The sequence below is a fragment of the Etheostoma spectabile genome, chromosome 8 (genome assembly GCF_008692095.1).
Source record: "Etheostoma spectabile isolate EspeVRDwgs_2016 chromosome 8, UIUC_Espe_1.0, whole genome shotgun sequence".
Lineage (NCBI taxonomy): Eukaryota > Metazoa > Chordata > Actinopteri > Perciformes > Percidae > Etheostoma > Etheostoma spectabile.
The window spans coordinates 6241987-6259372 of NC_045740.1; the positions used below are offsets into that span (position 1 = coordinate 6241987).

A 17386-nucleotide genomic window follows, 5' to 3' on the forward strand; every position below is an offset into this window, starting at 1 on the left:
TACCACTACTATTACCAACTACTCCTGATTCTCTAAAAACACAGTTGGTCAATTTTACTTTAGTAATATAGTTTCTATTAACAAGAATATTTTAGTGCAGAAACTGGCTTAATGAATGTCTGCATCCAGCTTAGTGTATAGAGTGATTCAATAAATACAACATATACTGTAATCTGTCTAATTTTATCATGCAGTATGTGTACCTGATGCAAGATACAGAGACCTAGAGTTGTACATTAGAAAAGTATTATAGAGCATATTAGTATTTCATGAGCACACAAACACCTGAGTGATGCGGTTCAGCTTGCGGTTGGTGCACATGGCCTCATACTCTGGCCGAAGCTGCAGCTGCTGTTGTTCCTCCTCAAAGTCGAACAGATCCCACTCATACTCAAGACGAGCCTGACGCCTCTTCCAGAACTCCAGGAACAGCGTCACTACAGCATATAGACCCACACATGTAATTTTTCTGTGCTTTGACCACCATTTTTGCTCTATTATACCAGTATCAGATTTTAGCACCTCAGCAGACAAAAGGTTTATGACATTTGCAATAAGGGTGAATAGGTTCTAACAGACTGAGTAACAGTGGTCTTCAATAACAATTCATCAGCTCCCACTAGGTGGTGTATGTGGTTAGAAAATATGAATTACAGAGAGCAGACATTTTTACTCACCCCAAATCCCCATAAATATGGCAAAAAACACTGTTGCCACATTGTCAAACAGGTGGGATTGCTGAAAGAAGAACATATTTGAGAAATAGTGAGACAATAAAAAATTGATTTATTTACATTTAGCTGCAACCACAGCTTCAAATGTTACATAGATAGAACATCATTTATGATGACCAAAAACCACTCAGTCACAAAGTCAAGAAGCCTCACCCATGAGGAGTTGCATGTTGAGTTGAGTTTCCAGTAGCCACATTTCTTGTCACACAGCGGGCACATGACAATTTGCCCTCCGACTTTCTCACTACATATTTCTTTACTGCAGTGAAATAAGAGTAATTTTCAACAAAAAAAGTACAATGACATTAGTAATAAAATAATATCTAATGAAACAATGACACCTGAAAGACCAACAAAACAGGCTTGAATTCTTGATAAAAATTACCTCCACTGGTTGTCATCGTAGGTGAGGAATCCGTAGATGAAACAAATTGTCCCAACTATTGCAGCGAACAACAGCATCTCAGTGTAGAAGCCCAGCCAAGCAAAATAAATACCTATCTTCTCCCCGTAATACTTCCTGTTAACGGGGAGAAAAAAAAAGTTTTGCTGTAAGTTCTTTTAGTTAATGTTGAGTAACTACACATCAGCTATGACTACTTTGTTTTTGAGTCTTACCTTATAAGATTGAGGGGCTGCTCCTTGAAGAAACAGAAGAATCTGGCCCAGTGTTTGTAGAGATTGTATCTGTCACTTTCACAGTTAGCATCCTTAGATCTTGTCCAGTATCTACACTGTACTCACACAGAAGACAGTGTCACATGCATAGCGTTAATGCAATATTATTTACTTGCAATGCAACATGCAACACTGCCTCCAACAACATTAGTGCACATTGCATTGAGGCGTCCGTGTCTTTTTTTCAAATTATAAAAAAGTGCCAAACGTTCACCAAAAGAGGCTCACATCATGCAGGGGGAAGGCAGCAGTGTAGGTGCCGTTGTTGAGTAATCGCTTGATCCCCTTCTTGTCTCTATCTCCACATTCATCCCTGAGGTATGAACAGCGGGACAGGATGTAGTAGACCTGGGCAGAAAGAGAAATAGAGGGATATTGTGTTTTGTTATTTAGAGGCTTGCCATATGCATGGATGAAAACATTATTATAAAGTTGCTTCTGTATTCACAACAGTTAATAATAGAGATAGTATTTCATTCTTTACAAGAGACATATCCTATTGGATTTGTGTATAAGCCTGCACACGCAACTGCAGCATACTGAAGTATTTATAGCAAATATAGATTTGATGTCAGAAGAATGTTTCCATCTGGAGCTCACAAACAACATAAGAAAGGTCACAGAATACTTACTATCCTGTTGCGAGTAGATGGCGGGAAGAACGTGTCTTTGTCACCGATAAGGAAGAAGTCAGACTTGCTCTTGTCAAAGGGAGCAGTGAAAAAGTCTGGCTCGGGGTACATGATGTGCTCCGGCAGACGAAAGGGGGTGGACAGCCAGTTCATGGGCATCTCGCTGTTGTTTGGGATGTCGTTGACCTTGAATGGCACTTTAATCTTTAGCACATCTGCGTATGTGGCCAACACTTCCCATGGAGCGTGGATCTTTACAAAATAAGTCTTTCCATCGTCTGACTCCTGATGATAATGACAGTGAGACAGGTGATACAGCAGGATGAGTGTAGGGCTACTGATTCATATACTAATTTAGTGATAAAAAGGAGGAGATACCTAAAAAGTGCCCCTTAAAAGTTGTATGTAAAATGCATGGCTAGTTGAATTTATATTAATAAGATGATTGGCAGTTTGCTTTTGCTGTGGTAAAAAAGACAATTATGCACTGGTTTATAGATTTATCACAAAAGCACTACCATATTGGGTTGTGTCTTTGTAAAAACAAGAACAATTTAAAAAACAGCAAAAACACAACACTGATATGTTGTATGATGTACACATACATAAATGCATGTATTTATGGGCCACTTAATTTCCTTTCACATCAGACATAATCAAATCAATAACTGGACACTCTTACCGATTTATCTTCAATCTCCAACTCCAGGCCAACATTCACTAGATTGGCTTCATACAACCTCCTCCTCTCCTTTAAAAAGGAAAACAAAGCAATGTATATTCATTAGTTTAATATATATATTCCTTTACTGCCATTGTACAATAGTGAAATAAATTGTACAAAAAAATGAAGTACAGACAAAGTTGTGTGAAAAGCATGATATGCACTATGGATCACGTTGTATGACCCGCAAATGATGATATACAATTGCAATAATGTTGAATACTGCAAATGTAAGTAGCCAAAAACAAAACGTAGGGAATGTAAAACAATGATGAACTACTGTTGAAACCAGTGTGGATAAGGCAGTGTCAGACTACACAGTACTTTCATTAGAAGCAGTCACTGAGTGCAAACAGGTAGTGAAAGTTACTTGTGGTAGTGTAGCAGCATGAAATAAAGTTACTATATGGCACCTGAAATTAGGTTCAACTTTTTCAGAAATAAGCACAGAGAAAGGAATTGTTCATGTCAGCAAAATAATACCTAATAAAAAATGTACCTCTTTGTTAGAGCTGTCACAATTTACAACGCAAGCAGATAATACACAGGAACTGGCCTCCTGTTTGCCCTGCCTCATACAGTGGAAAAAATGAGCGAGTTCCTGACTGTGCCAGAGGTCTTAGTGTTGACTCACTAACAAGGCTGTGGGTAAAATGTGAGTCGGCTCTGACACACTGCCTCATATCCGAGTGCTAACACAGAGATGTGAAGACTAACAGCTCAGTGTCAAACACTAGTCAAACACAAGTCTTTCAGCACCTCACACAGCTGATGAAGAGACACCACAAAAACACATCTGGCCAGCAACAGTACAAAACTTCTTCAAAAGTTATTTCCTTAAGAAAAAAGGTCCGTAAGTATATCTCTAAAAGTGACCTTCTCAAAAGATTCCTAAAGAGGATTACTGACAATATCTGAAAATAATCAGTGGTGTGGTATTTGGGGCATGCCGCTGACACCCACTATGAACTGTGAGGATATCCTGTAAGAAACAGAACTCACTGTTTAAATCAAGAAGTGGAAATAACACTGCTGTTCTTTTGTGTGTTATTTTAGGATTTCATGATACTTAGCTCTGGAAATACAACAATAACACTAAAAAACATTCATCAAGAAAAAAAACATAAGTTAGTAGAAAGGCATGCTCATAGTAAGCGAACTAGGGACGTTTATTGAACATACAGTGCCTTGAAGAAGTTTCTTACCTGTTTTCTCTCACCATCTTTATCGGCAACATAGGACAGGACAAAATCAATCCTGCGCACTCCGTCACGGAAGAATACAGAGTCTTTACTGTGTTTTTGTTTGTCGATCTATAAGGAGATTGAACAATGGTCACAACATTTAAACGAACACACAGTATCAGCATAACAAGTCCTTAGATGCATTCATCACAGCACGCCAGACAGTCAAACTATGTGTCAGTGGCTAACAGCAAAACCCAAAGAACAAGACCTCCACACCACTTCAAGCCCAACTGTTTGTCTAAAACAACAAAAATACTGATTATCATATTTTCACTCTAAACCCAAATAGCATGCTAAATGGAGGTCATCTGCTGTGGTTATGTTTCATTTTGCTCATGCCACCTTTATAGGACTTACTGAAGATGAAAACGTGCTTTTAAAGAAATATCTGTTGTATCACAGAAAAACATCCACAAAGATGCATTAAAATGCTTTCATTTCAAGTCTTCTGTCAACTCATTAAACACAACCTCAGGTTACATGTCATGGAAATGGATATGTGGAAAGGACTACAAATTCATTGACACCACACTCCAACATTGTTGCCACTGATTTGCTTTTATGTAAATCCTGGAATCCAGTGTCTAAAAACACCAGTACTGGGGTTGAACAAATTCCAAACAAATGTCAGTCCTGAAGAGACACTGTTTCTTTAGTAGCCACAGGGCTGAAGAGAAATAAACTACACAGGAATGCTTTAAGGGAGGAAAGGAAGGCATGCCTGCTTGTGCTGCTTCAGCTGTTCAGAAAGCTAAAAATAACCATGTACCAGTAACTTCTGTCATCACTACAGTAGCTTCCTACACTTAACATTTAGCATCACAAAAACGACAACATTACACTGTACTGTAGTTCCGACAAAGCTAGCCCTGTCCATCAGCACTACGCTGTGGGGGTAGGGAGGAAAGGAAGAGCACTTTACCTCCATGGCCCACTCCCTTTATGGTAATGATGCAGCAGCGGAAAGGCTGTCTGTCTGAAAAAATGGCCCTTCTCCAGGGAGTATGGTCCAACCCTGAAAGCACTGCTTCTCTCACTCTCACTCCACTGATCGCCCAGCCACAGGAGCTCCATCCAATCCACCCTCCTCCCAGAACAATCCCTTACTTGCTCATAAGGAAAAGAGTGAGGGAGAGAGACAGGAGAAGGGATACTAAGAAGTCTCCTAGAGATGACATCAGCACAGTGATAGCTTAGCGACTGCCAGCTAGCTAGCTAATGTAATAAGAGCACAGCATCAGGGGAGGTGATATCACTGTACAACAAAGACCATCAGGACAGTTAGTCCCTCAAACATATTGTCTAATATTGTATATAACCAGTAAAATGTCAGCTGAAAAGACAACTGACCATATGAAGAAAACTTTTCAAATAAAGCTTGAAAACCAAAACTGAGAACTGCTGCATAATCGCTCCAGTCTGACTTGACTGTTTGAAACTAATCAATTAAACAATATGGACACTTTACCATAACAATGTAGGAAGTGCAAATGGACACTTATTAGTGGATAATGCATGTAAATTGCCATAAACAAGTAGTGATATACTGTAGGTAAGACAGCTGTATTTAGCCCTACAGCTGGATCTACCACCTTGATTCCTACTGTACTAACTTGAAGAAGAATTTGTCTCTACATGTTTTTACAGTTATCTTAGCCCAAATGATGCATACGTTCTGAGATAACCACTGGTCTACATTACCTCCCAGACTATATTGGACCATTTTTACCATGACAGGGTGGATGCTTTCTTTAACTGGGACGTCGCTGCAAAAACTCTCTAATTTGCAGTAATTACAGATCAGCCGTATGGAATCAGTGCATCTGCTCAGTAAAGCTGGTAGAGGCCACAGAGCTCTATACATTACCAACTAACCCCTAACTACTGGGTGTTTAAACATGTGTATGTATTTTATCTTAATTAAGAAGAGTAAATGTAGAACTATGCTACTAGTTTCGGGGAGGGGTTTCTTTTAAATATTACTTTTAAAGCATTTCTTTTTTGGGCCTAAATAAGTTTGGAACAGAGCTTCAATAGAACTGGTCACCTCTTTGATCTTAAATTTATCACAGCTGCTACATTCACTGATATAAGTGCCACAAAAGCTATGGGTTCATTTTTTTTGCCATGTTAATTCAACAATATGATTTCAGCTGATTTCTTCTTTTTTTTTTTAAACATAGTTCTGTACTGTTTTCCAAATGTAGTAAACGGTTGCCTTTAGACCTCTGGAATATAGGTGTATTTCATTATTGCAATCCTCAAGACTTGACTAAACACAGAGAAGATTGTGTTTTTCTCATAAGCTAAAAAAGTAAAAAAATCAAAAAAATACTGTGATTCCCAGATTTGCAGAAAACATTGTATCTGGTTCAGTGAGCCTCCCTAAAAGTTTCATGCAGCTGAAACATCTTGTAGGGAGGAGAACCATACACTCAGCTTTTGTTTCCAGTCTTCATTATAGAGGCAGTTTATAGATGTGCAGCTGCCTCCCTTCTTCTTGACTCATTTGTGTGATCTTCCACTCAGCTAAATCATAGCCTTTAGTTGGATGGAGCCAGAATTTTAGAAAAGCTTATTGCAAGTTATCTTTCTTAAAGATTAGTTGCTGTTAAAAAGGGTAATGATTAAACTTTTCATTTAAAGGGGTTACACACTGTTTCAAAAGAAGAAGCCTACAGTGCAGTACATTATATGGTTAGCCACAGCAAAGTCCAGTCCTGTCATGAGCACAGGGCAGGGTCATGATTACAGTATCTAGACTGTATACATTTAAATTACAGGAACACACACAAAAACAGCTAGGCAAATAAAATGATGAATACGATATACAGTGCATGGCCGATGCACTGTGTGTGTGTGTGTGCAAGTGTGCCATTTCTAATTATGCTGTAACACCACCAGGCTGTTGACTTCTCTTCAGTGAAGCAGACGATCATCACAGGTGAGAACAAAGCAAATGAAAAGGCATTTTCCATTTTCAATGAACTCTTGTGATACATCAACACAAAGCTCAGCATGTTTCCATTAGTCTCTGCAGAAAAAAAAAAACATGCTCGCTGTCAAAAAATGTGTATAGATTTCAACTCTGATGCCCAAGCTGTTTTCTCTGAATATGTAGTGCCGCTGGAGAAACTCAACACTGAACAGACATTTCTCAAGAAAGAATTAAAAACTGGCCGGCAGACATATGCATAAAGTTGCATCAAATCACAAGCCTGTTTTACCATGCCATACCCTGGAACGAAACTTCAGGAATAGTGCCTGCTTTCTCGACAGCTGTGGAGGAACCAAGTGGACAGTGAGAGAAAGCCTAACAACACAACAAATTCAACAACATACAGCTAAAACTGTAACAGCAACCTTACAGACTGAGGTGATCAAATTGTCAGACACTTTCCACGTGCATTTTGTTTACACATCGTTACAGATTATGTTTAACACTCATAAAACCATCCAAACCACTGGATGTTATAAGTCAGCCATGATCAGAGTCCTGTTTTGCTCAGTTACAGGTTAGAGTTTGGAGATGTGGGACACAAGCGAGAAGACACAAACACGCAGACGCTGACACAGCGGCATGCATCTGTGTCCTTGAACGGGTGTCTTACCCCAGTCAAAGCATTGATTTGCTCTAAGGTCTGAGACTCAAACCGTGGACTGTCGCTGTGATCAGAGGGGGCCAGCGAGGCCAGGCTGGTGTTGAGAGACTCACAGGTCTCTACACACACATCAGGCGTTAAAGGGGACTTTAAGCATAGTGTGAAAGAGGGAGAATACACAGGAGCATACAGGTTATCTCTGACTCTCTCATGACATTTACAAGATGTAAACTATTATGATATGACTGGAATGCAAAAATGGATGTAATCTCAAAACTGAGACTATAAACTATGGGCTCTACTAACATAGCAGCAACAACAACATAACAAGCTAATCCTTCTACCCCATGTTGGCTGTTGATTGGTGGAGGATTTACAATAAGAAAATCCGTGTGACTAATGGGTAGTTGGTATAAATTCAAACCATCAAAGAAATTGTTTACTATTCTGAGGCACTTGCAAACACGTATAATTACATGGGGTGTTAAAAAATAATGATTTGGAATTGTATGAAAATAAAACGCTCTCTGGGACTGTCCACAATCAAATTTGCTTTCCAGAAATGTGTGTATGAAGGTGTGAGTGTGAGCATGTGGTGAGTTTTGTGTTTACCGGTGATCCCTGCTGGAGAGATCCTGTGCTGGACGAGGCATGTTGGTGGTAGCCAGTTATACCATCTGCAAGACAGTAACATAAGGAACACTAAATTAAGACTAGAATTGCCAATGTTTGTGAGGGCAGTATTCTCTATTCATTGTGTAATAATAACAAGTATCATAGTGAACCTCAGACAGGCGGTTTGGTGGCAGTAAAGTTTCAGGCATTGAACAAGCGGCCTCAGTTAAGAGGGCAGCAATGACAGACGGCCAATGTCGTGGTCTATATTTGTACTGCATTTTGTGGCAGCACTCCCACTGGCCAGACAGCATGACTTAACAGGATCACTGTGAAAGAATACACAAAGCCATGTTGCTGTGCTGTGATTCTACCACTACAGGAGTGACTGCAGGAAACAAGACTGAGAAGTCTGGTAAACCCCCTTAATGAGATTGAAAATGAAAGCTGCCTGTATGAGAAACATCCCTTTAACCATACCAAAGTTCTGCTTTAATCTGTAATTTATTGCCTCTCAAAATCAGTTAAAACCTTCTGACAAAGAAATGTACATGAACAAGTAGCAGGGTAGATAGAAAAGCAAGGCAAACATCAAGTGCTGTTGGCACCACTATCTCCAAAAACATAAAGCAGAAGGTTTCAACCTCTATGTTTAAATAGAAATCTAATTGATGGTCTCTCTGAGGTTATAATTAGTCTGGACTCAACATAGTAAATGTGCTTACACAGACCTGAAACGAGCATTTGAACCTTGTGCTATGTAAACCTTCACTGTCTCTACATTATTACACACCAAGTCAGACAAGTATAAGTAAGTGAGGGCACCCAGATAGCTCAGTTGGTAGAGTGGGTGCCCATGTATAGAGGTTTACTCCTTGAAGCAGCCGGCCCGGGTTCAAATCCAGCCTGCGGCCCTTTGCTGCATGTCACTCCCCCTCTCTCTCCCCTTTCATATCTTCAACTGTCCTGTCAATTAAAGGCCTAAAATGCCCAAAAAATAATCTTTAAAAAAAAAGTATAAGTAAGTGATTCAAAATAAATGACATTTTCTAGTACTGGAATACAGCACCTTTTTCCCACTGCAGATCTTTAGTTTTCTGTTTTATTGTACTGAATCATTGTTTTTCACTTCAGCTTTACTTTAATGACAACTAAGAAATGTAATGGTTAGTTATTTGTTGTTTTGAATATGAAGTACAAGTTACAGCACATTTAAAGCTAAAACACATGCCAACCTTTTATGTCAGACGTTTATAGTGTTTTAACAACAATGTTAAACCCCACTTCTTGTTTCATCTTCCTTAAAAACAGTTATGATACTGACTTTGGTGGATAGATTGCTGTCATTTGTTTAAAAAAAAACTTTCACAACATCAGAATGCCTCTCAGTATAATTTTGGACAGTTGGACAAAGTATTAGAGCATTTAGTGTAAGCCTCTCAGATAAGCCAACAGTATTTTTCTACCTCCACAGTTAAGGCTTTGTTCAAGAAAGAGCAGCTGATCTTTTCCACAGTGGAAATGCCACATGGTTGCTTCTATCTCTTTTTTTATTATTACCACAGCCACCCAAGAGACTCAAAACCTTATTTACATCCCTTATTTACACAATCTTATTTTCTCAGCTATACTGATAATAAAAGGAACATTATACTGCATTATAAAACAGCATCAACAAATACAGCTGGTGTATTGAAATAACAAGAGACATGAGAACAACTCTTTAGTAGCCCATGCCTATCTGTATAGTTTGAATTTTATAGTATTGATTTTTGCATTCATAGTTTTATAGTGTTACAACTGCCGTCTAACAAGGGCGTTGACGTAAATTCACCAGCCTCACTTCAAACTGCTAAATGTGTATATAGGGTGAACACAGTGGGTAAGGGTGTATGACTTCCTGTGACAGGAAGCCATTGGTTGTCTGTCATATTGTTGTAAGTTTCAGGTACACACATGCATACACCTGCTTTGACAGGCTAGTTCACACAGACAATGCTGGATAAATTAAATCCATATTTGCAGTAAGGGTGAGCACTGATGCAATGACAAGCGACAATCCAAGTTAGTCTGAATTGATTTGGTCAAACCACAACTCAAAATAGTCTGGACACTTATAATATAGTTCCAAACTATATACTGTAGTTCCATGTGGTTTTAATCTGTATTTAAATGCAGTGCACAAAGAATACTGCAAACTGTGAGAGCTTGTTTTTTTTCCCCATTTAGACTCTAATTGTGTTGTCTGGAAATATTAGCAGCCTGGGGATATACCAGTAAGACTTTCTGAGTGTATACATTTACAGCCTGAAAATTTATTTTTTTCCTGGCCCAACGTCATTCAATAGGAATACTGTATATTTCAGTTGTAACGGTTCTTAGAAGTTATAAAAGGGGCTGTTTTACATCAACAGTCACCATTGTAGATATAATAATATATAATATAGAGCTAATAAAATAATCAAGAATTCAAGTAGGACACTACAGTGATTTAATGTTGTGGAGCTGCTATAACTGTTGTCAACACCATAAACACACAATACCAAAGTAACACTATAGTTCATGATCCTGCAGTGATCTGCTATATTATTCTGTCTATGCTGCAAAGGAAACACATATATTGACTTATACAGAAAAGGGTTGCTTAAGGGCATTCAGGGTGAATCATCTTCTATACAGCGACACCATACATGGCAAATAAACCCAAAACAATTCTCTAAGCATTTGTATAAATTTTACATTAAGGCAGAAGCAGAGATCGAGGGGCGCCACTTAAGTGACAAAGTGGTTCCAGTAAGCAGGCCAGCTGTCACTGCTGCTCCCATAGAAAGAAAGTCAGAGAGCTGGTTATAGTGCAAAAGGGGAAATGTGCAGGGTGGGGTACATTTTAAAATAGCCTAGCTGAGCAAATGTAATGCAATGCAAACTTCAATTAATTTTCAAATGTCCTGTGTAATGAAAGTGGCACAGGTTGTTTGTTACTGGCACATGCACTGTAATTTATCAGTTGTCGCAAATCAAGATAGTGTCGCAAATCTAACTTAAAATGTGTTGTTTACCTTTGTGGTTAATTTAAAAATGTAGTCCTGGAAAACATTAGCCTCTATTTTAAAGTTTTTTTCTTAACAGAATCGGATCAGAGTCTGAACAACAACAGACTTCTTAACAGACTGACTGAGGAATGACAATCTCAGTTTAGTCTTACCGATTTCCCAGTAGGAAACTCTAATGAAGCACAACACAAGTCATGGCAACATTTGGAATGTGAAAACTACGGATCCACACAGCCTGAGGGCAGACCTGGCTCAGGCAGGGTTTACCTAACGTTACTCACCATTGAACGAGTCTGTTGGGCTCATCTCAATTAAACTGTCCCCTCCTGCTTTCCCCGTTATTCGGTGCATGATGAGTTTCTCGTTTACCAAAACTTATTGGTCCTCATGTACACCAAGATTTTTCCCAGCTAGACGATGTCTGTACCGCTTTTCTACCCTTGAACTCCGAACCGAGTAGCTGGGTAGTCCTCTTCAGAGACGCCTCGCCTAAAGTAACGTCAGTTAAGTCTTCCCTCCTTTTCCCACTGACCGCGGACTGCTGCATCACTTCAGCATGGAGGAAGATTTGAGGGGGGAGGGGGAGGGGGAATGGCTCCACACCACGAGCCAATGAGCCTGCGGCTAAAGCATTTCTTTTTTTTAGATGTTAGCTAGCGCTAGGTACTGAAGGAACAAATACAAACTGTCCAAATAATATGAAATATTAGCCTAGCTAAATACTAACCTAACATAGCTAGGCTACATCCAAAACCGCAACGAATTAGGCTAATGTTAAGCTAACGAGCAAGTTAGAGGCTTTCCTCCATTGACTTAATGACTCCATTAATGTTTGCGCCTCAGTATTCTACTTAACGCTTGACATAAAATAAAATAAAACACAGAAGTCAGCAGGTGTCTGTTTTCAAGGTAATTTCCAACAAATCAATTTTAATCAGAGGTTCATTATGCATTTTGTGAGTGTTGTCATGGCACCAGCCCTTTAAATTTGACAACTTTCATTATGACCTGTTAATTAAATTGAATTAGAAGCAACGTAATAAAGCAAGTATATTCTGGGCTATCTTTGTGGCACTGTTTATAGCCGTTTTTGTTTTTTTGCCACTTGATGGTTAAAAAATTGGGAAGTGAAACATGTGGCCTAGGTTAGTCTGTTGGACAATCATCTGCCATCACACAATATGCGTGAGTTATATGCAAACAAGGCCACATTCAACAAAGACAAGGGTTTGGGATTGTGATGCTGTGTCATGATGTTTCCTTAGAGCACTACTTGCTTCCAGGTTTAAATTAAATTTGTTTATCCAAATATCCAGTAAGCTCAGTTTCCAGGAACTTCTTCACAACCAACCGTCTGGGCCTAAGGTCTCAGTCTCCCACCTGTGAAGTTCAGGCAATTAAAAGGAAAAGATCTGTTGAGAGCATAGACCGTTAAGAGTGATCCCTCATGATGGCTAGGCCTGTAGCCTGTCTAAATCTCTCAGTTAAATAAAACATCACAGATCTTTAGTAACTGTCTGAGGGACCGTGTAACTGAGATTTCATGCTTATTCTATATTTTTGATAATTTCATTAGTGTTTGAATTCATACAGTAACTAAAAACCTTAAAAATGTAATATAAGAGTTTAAAAAGTGATGTTTGATCTAAAATTGTACTGTTCAAGTCAAAGGTCAAATGACCAGAGTTTAGCGAAGGCCACACCTGTTGCATTGTGGGTAAGAAGGAATACGGCCAGTGTAGCTGCAGAGTAAAAATGTACGGGCTCAAACAAAGATTTTGCTCGGTACAAGAGTTGCACACGGTAATTGTGCTTTTGTATTTCTGCCTTGTTATATTTGTTTAATATTTGTTGTACTTTCTTTGCATTTAATGCACTTTCTGTATTGTTGTGACGCTAACATTGTGGGGCCCGTCTAGTTGAGGAAACGTGTCTGAGAGACTGTAAAATGACTGAAAGAATATTTGACTAGTATTTTATGATTTTTTTCTTTGTAGTTTTCACGGTGTCCTACAACGGAAATGTGGAAATAAATGGACATCTGTATGAACCGTGGCCTTATTCAATTGGACCAGTGTGATTTGTAATTGTTGTTGAGAAGCCCTTTCCAGGATTGGATTGGATTCCAGCTTCACTGACTCTTTCAGCAATCACTCGGATGTTTAGTTTAGTGTTTGGTTCTGTTCTTTGAAGCAACGTGATGTTCAGTTTATCTGCAGTCGTTTACCTCGTCTACATTTAAGGAATGGTCTGTAGCAGCAGCTTTTCTCTACTCCTCCCCAGCCACCTCCACCTTGTACTTCCACTCTGGTCAGATGCAGCCGCAGCGGCCCCCTCTGTCGCTCTTCAAGTGGTTTGCACGGTCCTGCGCTGGTGTAATTATGTTATCCTCCTATGCGGGGTGTGGCCCAGTACAGAAATACAGCCGCTTATTTTCGCCACCACTTTTTCTTGAGACTTTTATATCGCCCTCCTCCTTGACTTGTGGGTCTTCCTGGGTGTGCACTGCTTTCCAAGGTTTCCAAGAGTAATGGTGAAACTCATCTTTAATAACAAGGCACAGAGGGCCACCAGTTTGACATGTTTGTTTTTCTTTTTTCTTTTTAATGCTCAAAGAGAAAGGATGGGAAACAGAAATAGGAATCACACAAACACAAAGCTCACACATATCAAGTAGGCGTACTCTGTCAGTAGCCTACAATAAAGCAGCTAAAGATTAAAAACCTTTTTTTATAATTATATAAATACAGCCAAGTTTAAACACAGCAAAAACTACAAAGACATACAATGTAAATGTACACAAGTAAAAGTAGTAATGGTAAAATCTATTATGTATTGGATTATTACTTGGCTATGCGTTAAAGGAGAATTCTGGCCAATTTTTATGTTAACCTTGATCGCTATAAATATGCGAGTACTTACGATGAAGAAAACCCCCCCGACCTGAATCGGTGCAGACAACACTGAATAGCTGCAGCTACGTACGAGCTTCCACTGAGCTAAAACGGCAGTTAACGGGGCAAGTTTTAGATACACATACACAATGCAATTAATGTCTGTACAACATGAACAGGGCCCTTACGTAACATCAAGATGCGTTTTCAAATCAGGCATTGTTTAATTCACCTATACCTTGTCTTGTTCTTGCCAGTAGCTGGTTTTCTTGCCTGGTTGCTATTGATAAGTGTGTTCAGCCAGGCTTTTTGTGAAATTGTCTGTATTCTCTGGTTCGAATAAATAAGGACGACCATCAAACTCAAAAGGCTCTTCCGTGTTGTATATCTGCTATATTCTCCTAGTTACTTTACTCCAAGCTTCTTCCCTTGTGTACAACTCTGTGAACAACTGCGCTCTTCACTTTACACACACAATCTGCACACTGTTGGCTTCCTGTTCCTGCTACAACTAAATTCCCAGGAGATAGCGCGAGGCAACAGCTAGCCTTCAGTGCCGTTATTAGCTGTTAGCTGCTAGTGATAAGTGTGTTCAGCCAGGCTTTTGTGAAAATCGTAACGCAGCAGTTCCCTGTGTATGTGTAGGTCATCCATTTTGTGTGTGATCTATCTGTTGTTGGTGAGCAGGAGGCTTGGCATTGTCGATCTGTGTGCTAGTTCCCTTAGTCCGGCAGGCATCCTTTGTCCCCGCCTTCCTCGCCTCCTGCAGCCGACTACAATTCCCTGAGCGCCCAGTGGTGTGGTGGGTGTCCTCCATGCCTTTGTGGCAACAAATTGAAGTTAATTTCCCCCTCACAAATAGGTTATTCCATGTAGTTACATCGTTACTGATACGGTCACCACACCACCGGGCGCTCGTGGGATTGTTGCTGGCTGCGGGAGGCTAGGAAGGGGGGGGGGCAAAGGCTGCCTGCCCGGCTAAGGGAACTAGTTCACAGATTGGCACTGCCAAGCCTAGCACAGCTTTCATGCATTTCTTTCACATCTACAGCATTCAGATTTACTGTGTTCACTCGGAAGGAATCACTGCACATGTGTAGGCACTTCTATTGTAATTTTCAACATGTTAAGAGGCTAAAAACACGTTTAAAACTTGCCGTGTTTAAGGATGTTGGGTGCTAACTCTAGCAGGGGGATTACACGCTGTAGGCAGCAACGATTTTTTGGTTTGTTTTGTTTTTCTCTCTGACAGGACTCCAAATTTACAAACTACAGAGCTACGTGTTGAAAATAACCGGAATTCTCCTTTTAAGAGGCACAAAGGCACTCACTGGTGGAGAGACAGGCTCTTCACCCAGAGAACTAACTTGCCCAGTTAACTGCCGTTTTAGCTGCAGCTACTCAGTGTTGCTTGCACCGATTCAGGTCGGGGTTTTTCAATCAAAAGTACTCGCATATTTATAGCAATCAAGATTAACTCTTGCGTTGTCTTCCCGTCAAAATTTAAAAAAATTAACACGTTTTTATGCTTTTTATCAACGTTTGTCACGTTTGTTTTTTTGATGTTTTCAACATTACATAACACTAACTTGTTAACTTTAGTTTTACAGTTATTTTGGGAATTTATGGTCAATTAACCATCTTTATAGTAAATTATACCTAATGTTCAAGCTAGAAAAGCAGAAATTAGGAATTATTTTGATTAAAATTAAAGGAATGTATTAGGGCTGCACGATTATGGCCAAAATGATAATCACGATTATTTTGATCATAATTTTGATCGCGATTATTCTCACGATTATTTGTTGATTTTAGCCAAAACAAATTTTATTGTCACATAGGCTATTTATAACCGCGAGAGGGAGTGTGATGGACGCTACTCACAGAGAGACGGCTGATCATTTTGAACGGGTCGAATGGCGGTTTCACACGGCGTGTGTATGAAACGTCTGTATCGTCACTGCGCTGCATTTTTATGAACTATGATATTCTGGCCATGGGTCACATCTCTGGCCCAGGCCCAGGTCCAGCAGCTCCGTCTCCCACGCTGTTACTCTACCAACTGAAGTTAGTTGCATTCAATAACTTCTTCTGTGTTCTTCGCCGTGGCGGCCGCGATACCAGAGTTACCACGGAAACACTGGTACAAATACAGGTTTGCCCCTCATACTTAACAATATACAGCTGTTAACACAGTAAAAAATAAAAAAAAACAATAAAAAATTAGAACTGTAGACAAATGTCAAAAGTTTGGACCGGCGCTGTGTGGCGGGGCTGCGTGGAGAGTAGACTAGAGAGAGGACAGGAGAGATCCCGCACAGGCACGGCTTTACAGACGAAATGGGTCACGTAACGCAAAATTAAACCATATCCATATAAACAGCATTGCAGCGGATGCGAGGACATTAGCGCCGGTGCGTCCTAGAGGAGCTAACAGCTAACAGACGCTACTAGCTAACAGACGCTATTAGCTAACAGCTAACAGACGCTAACTAGCTAACAGCTAACATTAGTGGGGCAGATAAGGGGGGGAATTGTTCACAAGTGGATACAAGCACCAAATTTGATGTGGTTTACCCTCTGGGGCCAATAATTTGAAAAATAACGTTAGCCACTTAACTTTTCAAAATGGCCGCCATTTTCCAAGATGGCCGCCATTTCCATCATTGGAAAATACATATCTGCCCACATAATTTTACTATTGGGACACATTTCAAGGTTTTTACCTTTTGAATCCTTTTTTTTTACTATAAGGATGTTACATACATATCTATTTTGTGTTTTGAGAGTCTATAGTGGTATGTAGAGTAAATAATCCATGAAATGTGACATAATTCCAAGAAAAAATGTATTATTAAAGCATGTCAAAGTAACAGGAGGTTTTATGTTATTTACTAGGGGTGATCCGAGTATCCGGCTGAAACGAGTATCCGGTACGGATAAAGCACTTTTGCCGAGTACAAGTATTATACGAGTAATATGAGTCAATATCCGTGCTCGGATTGAATAAAACTCCTCAACTGGCCGCGCAGCGCTCTGTGATAATCACAGCGCCCCCCCGCCTACAAACACGCTCAGCTCAATCGCACACACACAGAACAAGGAGAAATGTGCTCCCTCGGCCTCTCTCGCTCTCTCTCTCGCTCCCGCTCCCGCTCCGTCAGGGAGGCAGTCAATTGGGGCTGCGGATCTGTTCCGTTAACGTTT

General features: G+C 39.9%; 1 protein-coding gene across 6 annotated transcripts in view; it reads right to left on the reverse strand.

Annotated features, from left to right (window-relative positions):
* ano5a (anoctamin 5a) overlaps positions 1-11831 on the reverse strand; it is an 18009-nt gene extending 6178 nt beyond the window's left edge. Inside the window, exons 1-13 of one of the 6 annotated variants that reach the window (XM_032523100.1) lie at positions 11567-11831; positions 8230-8294; positions 7627-7764; positions 7253-7294; positions 3974-4081; positions 2727-2795; positions 2045-2329; positions 1641-1760; positions 1353-1468; positions 1120-1254; positions 888-993; positions 678-738; positions 286-437 (exon numbers count right to left, since the gene is read on the reverse strand). In XM_032523100.1, coding sequence (XP_032378991.1) covers positions 286-437; positions 678-738; positions 888-993; positions 1120-1254; positions 1353-1468; positions 1641-1760; positions 2045-2329; positions 2727-2795; positions 3974-4081; positions 7253-7294; positions 7627-7764; positions 8230-8294; positions 11567-11636 — 1467 coding nt within the window. In that variant the 5' untranslated portion in view covers positions 11637-11831. Of the gene's footprint in view, positions 1-285; positions 438-677; positions 739-887; positions 994-1119; positions 1255-1352; positions 1469-1640; positions 1761-2044; positions 2330-2726; positions 2796-3973; positions 4082-4937; positions 5961-7252; positions 7295-7626; positions 7765-8229; positions 8295-11566 lie in introns of those variants that run through there. The other 5 variants (XM_032523098.1, XM_032523101.1, XM_032523102.1 and 2 more) reach the window with 5 other exon arrangements.
* Positions 11832-17386: the final 5555 nt, after the last annotated feature.